Source organism: Emys orbicularis, chromosome 4 (assembly GCF_028017835.1).
Source record: "Emys orbicularis isolate rEmyOrb1 chromosome 4, rEmyOrb1.hap1, whole genome shotgun sequence".
Lineage (NCBI taxonomy): Eukaryota > Metazoa > Chordata > Testudines > Emydidae > Emys > Emys orbicularis.
Genome location: NC_088686.1, coordinates 28,760,205 through 28,766,089, shown reverse-complemented (window position 1 = coordinate 28,766,089; position 5,885 = coordinate 28,760,205). Strand labels below are relative to the sequence as shown.

The 5,885-nt window shown below is 48.1% G+C and overlaps 1 protein-coding gene across 1 annotated transcript; it reads left to right on the top strand.

Annotated features, from left to right (window-relative positions):
- Nucleotides 1-607: 607 nt before the first annotated feature.
- Nucleotides 608-787, top strand: TUNAR (TCL1 upstream neural differentiation-associated RNA). Its single transcript, XM_065402686.1, has one exon. The coding sequence runs from the start codon at nucleotides 641-643 to the stop codon at nucleotides 785-787; it is 147 nt and encodes a 48-aa protein (XP_065258758.1). The 5' UTR covers nucleotides 608-640.
- Nucleotides 788-5,885: the final 5,098 nt, after the last annotated feature.

Genomic DNA, 5,885 nt, shown 5'->3' with positions numbered 1-5,885 from the left:
ATTTTGTCTCTGCTTTTGTTCTGAATTATTTATTGCAAAGTCACTGTTGTCTTCCTTCTAGTCAGGAAACAAAATGTTTTTGTCTTATTATTTTCCTATTAAAAGAAACAAGGTCTGCTCAGTTTTACTTCTCTTATCCATTTGCTGCATAGTCCTATAGTATAAACCAACTTTCCCCACCACTTTATGGGCCGTACCTTGCTGTTCTGATGCAGACAAAGCTCCCACTGACTTCAGTGGGAGTTTGTCTGAGTCAGGAGACACACTTTATATGAAAGGTACATTTATAAACAGTTTATAAGGTTAATAGACATTATAATCATGTTACAGACATGAGTAGTATGTGTTATGAATGGTCATAAGCACATCAGTAGAAACTGTTATAGGCAGTTATAACTAACCTTCTGAGCGTTGGACTATAGCATTTGATTAGCCATTTATTTAAATATCTGTTAATCATTTGTGAACCCTTTATAAACTATTTTAAAATGTATCATTATTATAAAATATGATGGGGATAAGGACTGCAGGATTGGCTCCAGTATCAGAAACAAGTCATTGTAACTAACAATTCACTTGATGCTCATTTTTCTAATTCTAGGTTAGCCTGAGGAGAAGGATAAAGAAACTGGCTATCAAGATGGTAATCACTAGTGGAAATGAAGAAGATAAAGGCAATCAAGAAAAGGAGAGCAAAGAAGAAACTATCCTGGCAATGCTTGGGATTATTGGAACAATTCTGAACCTCATTGTGATCATTTTTGTGTACATTTACACAACATTGTGAGCCAGAAGGCATACGACGAGAACCGACGAAACGGCTGCTAAAGGTGACAACAAACATTGTAGGGTATTGACATGTTGCTTAATCAGCATTGATTCTGTACTATATTACCACATCATAAAAGCACTGCCTGCAGGCAGCGAAAGCTGAAGCACAATTAATTTAACAAGACTTTTTCACGCAGTAACAAGCTCCTTTCCCTTTTTATTTGGGTTTGGTTTGGGGGGAAATGACTGCAATTATGTAAGTAGCAGCTTTGAAGAACTCAATCTGGGATACAAACACAATAAAAAGAGACTGTACACTATTTAGAATTACTAATGTATACCATATACTCTGAAAGATAGCTAGATAGCACAGATTTTGTGTCCATTAGGTTAAATAATTTTTTTTCTCCTTGACTTTTCAATTTTATTTACATTGAAACTGACAGGCTTTTTATTTAGAATGAACATATGGTGCAATCATGGAAAAACAATTGCGCTGAGCAAGATCTGCCTAAAAACAATGAAATGTTGGGGGAAATAAGTGACATGATTATTTTTTCTTTCTCATTTGCTTGACATTTGTGTCTGTTCAAACCAATGTTTATAAATATATATTTTTAATAAATGTGCTATATTTTTAGCATGAACCAAATATTTGGAGACAATCTGGTATTCATGCAGCCTGTTTTGTTTGATGAAGTGCCCTTTGTTGACTATGGATGGGATGCTCTTCAGCAGTTATATACCAATCTTGTTTGCAGCCATTTCATTGTAGTCTGGAACAAACTTACATCATGCTTGACTTGAAGTTGGAATGTCAGCTGAAAAGCATTGCTTTTTAATACAGGAGATAGAAAAACATTATAAGGTGACCTTTATAGACTGGTTGCAGGGACATGGCTCTATTTATAGAACAACAGCAAATGAAAAGAATATTAAGGCATCTCACATGACATTCGAAAACTCATCAGATATATGGCTCTTTAAACCGCCATCCCATTCGATAAGTACCTACATAGGGAGAAGATTTCTGATAGTAGGGGGCTCTTTAATTGAGCGGACAGGCATAACAAGATCTAGTGGCTGGAGCTGAAGCTAGACAAATTCAGACTAGAAAGAAGGTTTACATCTTTATATCTTTCTTTAAAACATGCTTTAACTTAACCAGAAGTTGTGGGCTTGATGCTGGAATCACTGGGTGGAAGTCTATGGCCTCTGTTTTGCAGGAGATCTGACTAGATGACCATAACGTTCTCTTCTGACTGTAATATCTATGAATCTCTGAGTCATTAAAAATTACATCCCAGTTCTGTCCTCAGATGGCCAGGGACCACAGCCATTGACTTCAGCGTACATGTCTGTCTGAGGAGGTAATTGGCCCCTTAATTAGTTGGACAGAACATTTCTTACTAAATTAGGGATCAAGTTGTGTCATCAGAGACACATGTAGAACCCACATTTAAATCAATGTGAGTTATGTGAGCTCATCTAGGGTGTAGACCAAAGCCATCCATAGTCAATGGAAAGGCTCCCACTGACATCAGTGGGCTTTGGATTAGGACCCTAATTCTAGATCCTGCTCCACTGAAATAAATGACAAAACTGCCATTGATTTCATGGTGCAGGATCTGGCCTTAAGAAGGCAGAACTTCACCCTGCACCAGAAGGGCCTGGCCCCAGAAGGCACTCAGCAATACCTCCCAGAAGGGACGTACTCACTATCTTGTGAGATCAGGCACTAACAGACAAACATATTAGGAATAAGGAAAAGGTCAGCGAATAAAATTAAATGAAAGCCAACACAATGTGAAAGGGCAGAGAGAATTGCATGATAATGATAAAGTGACAGGCCAATGAGGCCTTGAAGGAGTGAGCACATGAGCAGAGGTCTGAGTAGAAATAGGACAGAATAGGAAGGGGGCTTGCACAATTAGGGGAGTAGAAGGGATAATTCATCCATGCTTGTAAAGTGCGTTGATAACTGCTGATCTTTGGGAATGCAAACAAGCAGTATTAATGTATTTATTATCAGCTTGATATCACCTGGATCGGGCTGGTGCCAGGGCTGCCCAGAGGATTCAGGGGGCCTGGGGCAGGGCCGGCTCTGGCTTTTTTGCCGCCCCAGGCAAAAAAGCCTCCGGCCGCCCCCCCCCCCCCGCGGGGGGGAGGGCGGCCGGAACCCCGGCGGGGGCTCGGCTCTCCCCCCCCCCGGCGGCCAGAGCGCCGGGGGCAGGGCGGCGAGAGGGCGGCGAGCCCCGGCGGGGGCTCTGCTCTCCCCCCGGCGGCCGGGGGCAGGGCGCCGGAGGGGAGGGCGGCCGGAGCCCTGGGAGGAGGGCGGCGAGCCCCGGCTGGGGCTCGGCTCTTCCCCCCCCGGCCAGAGCGCCGGGGGCAGGGCGGCGAGAGGGCGGCGAGCCCCGGCTGGGGCTCGGCTCTCCCCCCGGCGGCCAGAGCGCAGGGCGGCGAGCGGCCAGAGCGCCGCGGGGAGGGCGGCGAGCCCGGCTGTGGCCCCGCTCTCCCCGGCGGCCCGAGCGCTGCGCCGCCCCCCTCCAGGTGCCGCCCCAAGCACCAGCTTGGTTGCCTGGTGCCTGGAGCCGGCCCTGGCCTGGGGCAAAGCAGGGGAGCTTGCACTCACCGGGCGGTGCTCCAAGTCTGTGGCGGTGGCATTTCGGTGGCGGGGGGGGCCCTTCAGTCGCTCCGCGTCTTCGGCAGCACTGAAGGGCCCCCCGCCGCTGAAATGCCGCCGAAGATCCGGAGCGACTGAAGAGCCACCCGCCGCCGAAATGCTGCCAAAGACCCGGACCGACGCCGGGTGAGGAAAGGGATTCTTGGCCAGGGCTCACGGGGTCCCTGCGGGGCCTGGGGCAAATTGCCCCACTTGCCCCCCCCCTTTCTGGGCAGCCCTGGCTGGTTCTGCATCTTGGTTTTGTCATGGGTAAGGTGCTCAGAGAGTGTGCGTGGGCATTCTTCATTTGTTCTGAATCAAAAGCCAGTGAATAAATAATATCGGCCCCAGGCCTGCAGTCCTTATTCAGGCAAAAACTGCCATTGATTTCGCTATATGTCGGCATATCCCTGCTCCATTGGCACTGCCCTCCCAAAATGCATGCATAAACTCCCACAGCTGTGTTACTCACCATGAAATCTGTTTGCCCCCTTTCCCACGTTGGGATGCTCCCATCAGTGACAAACACACCTATCTTCTATCTGGCAGCATTGAACCCCTTCCACAGTGCCTCCCCAAAAATGTACAGGGATAGTTCTGAAAGTCTGAGGCGCTTACACATCTTATTTGACACAGGGCATCTCAAACTCAGGGCCAGCCCCAAAAGGAAGGAGCCTCTAATTTGAACCAGCAGTGTTTAAATACTGATTGCTTGTCTTAAAATCAAAAGCTAAGAACTTGTAGAACCTACTTCTTGGAGATTTAGGCCTGGTCTACACTACGAGTTTAGGTCGACTTTAGCAGCGTTAAATTGAATTAAGCCTGGACACGTCCACACGACGAAGCCCTTTTTTTCGACTTAAAGGGCCCTTTAAACTGGTTTCTTTACTCCACCTCCGACGAGGGGATTAGCGCTGAAATCGGCCTTTGCGGGTCGGATTTGGGGTAGTGTGGACGGAATTCGACGTTATTGGCCTCCGGGAGCTATCCCACAGTGCTTCATTGTGACCGCTCTGGACAGCACTCTCAACTCAGATGCACTGACCAGGTAGACAGGAAAAGCCCCGCGAACTTTTGAATTTCATTTCCTGTTTGCCCAGCGTGGAGAGCACAGGTGACCACGCAGAGCTCATCAGCAGAGGTAACCATGATGAAGTCCCAGGATCGCAAAAGAGCTCCAGCATGGACCGAACGGGAGGTACGGGATCTGCTCACCATATGGGGAGACGAATCAGTGCTAGCTGAACTCCATAGCAGTAAACGAAATGGCAAAATATTAGAAAAAGTCTCAAAGGCCATGAAGGACAGAGGCCATAACAGGGACGCACAGCAGTGCCGTGTGAAAATTAAGGAGCTAAGGCAAGCCTACCACAAAGCCAGAGAGGCAAACGGAAGGTCCGGGGCAGAGCCGGAAACATGCTGCTTCTACGCGGAGCTGCATGCCATGCTAGGGGGTGCAGCCACCACTACCCCAACCGTGTGCTTTGACTCCATCAATGGAGAATCACGCAACAGGGAAGCAGGTTCGGGGTACGAGGAAGATGATGATGAAGACAATGAAGATAGCTCACAGCAAGGAAGTGGAGAAACCGGTTTCCCCAACAGCCAGGATATGTTTATCACCCTGGACCTGGAACCAGTAACCCCCGAACTCACCCAAGGCGTGCTCCCAGACCCTGAGGGCACACAAGGGACCTCTGGTGAGTGTACCTTTGTAAATATTACACATGGTTTAAAAGCAAGCGTGTTTAATGATTAATGATTAATTTGCCCTGGCAATCGCGGCCAGTACAGCTACTAGAAAAGTCTGTTAACGTGTATGGGGATGGAGCGGAAGTCCTCCAGGGACATCTCCAGAAAGCTCTCCTTCATGTACTCCCAAAGCCTTTGCAAAAGGTTTCTGGGGAGGGCTGCCTTATCCCGTCCGCCATGGTAGGACACTTTACCACGCCAGGCCAGTAGCACATAGTCTGGAATCATTGCATAACAAAGCATGGCAGCGTATGGTCCCGGTGTTTGCTGGCATGCAGACAACATCCATTCCTTATCTCTCTTTGTTATCCTCAGGAGAGTGATATCATTCACGGTCACCTGGTTAAATGGGGTGATTTTATTAAGGGGACATTCAGAGGTGCCCATTCCTGCTCGGCTGAACAGAAATGTTCCCTGCTGTTAGCCACGCGGTGGGGGGAGGGGTGAAGTGATCATCCCAGAGAATTGGGTGTGTGAGTGGGGGGGTAGTTGGGTTTGTGCTGCATGTTAACCCGGAAACTGCAGCCCCTCCTTTTACATTGCAAACCCATTTTAAATGGCCAACCAAACGGGTGCTTGGCATGGGAAATGAGGGCGCTGCTGTTTGAAACCATTCCCACATGTTATGAAGGTTAAAAAAGCCCAAAGACTGTGGCTTACCATGGCTGCCTGCAAGCCGAATTCTGTTGCCTGGCACTGC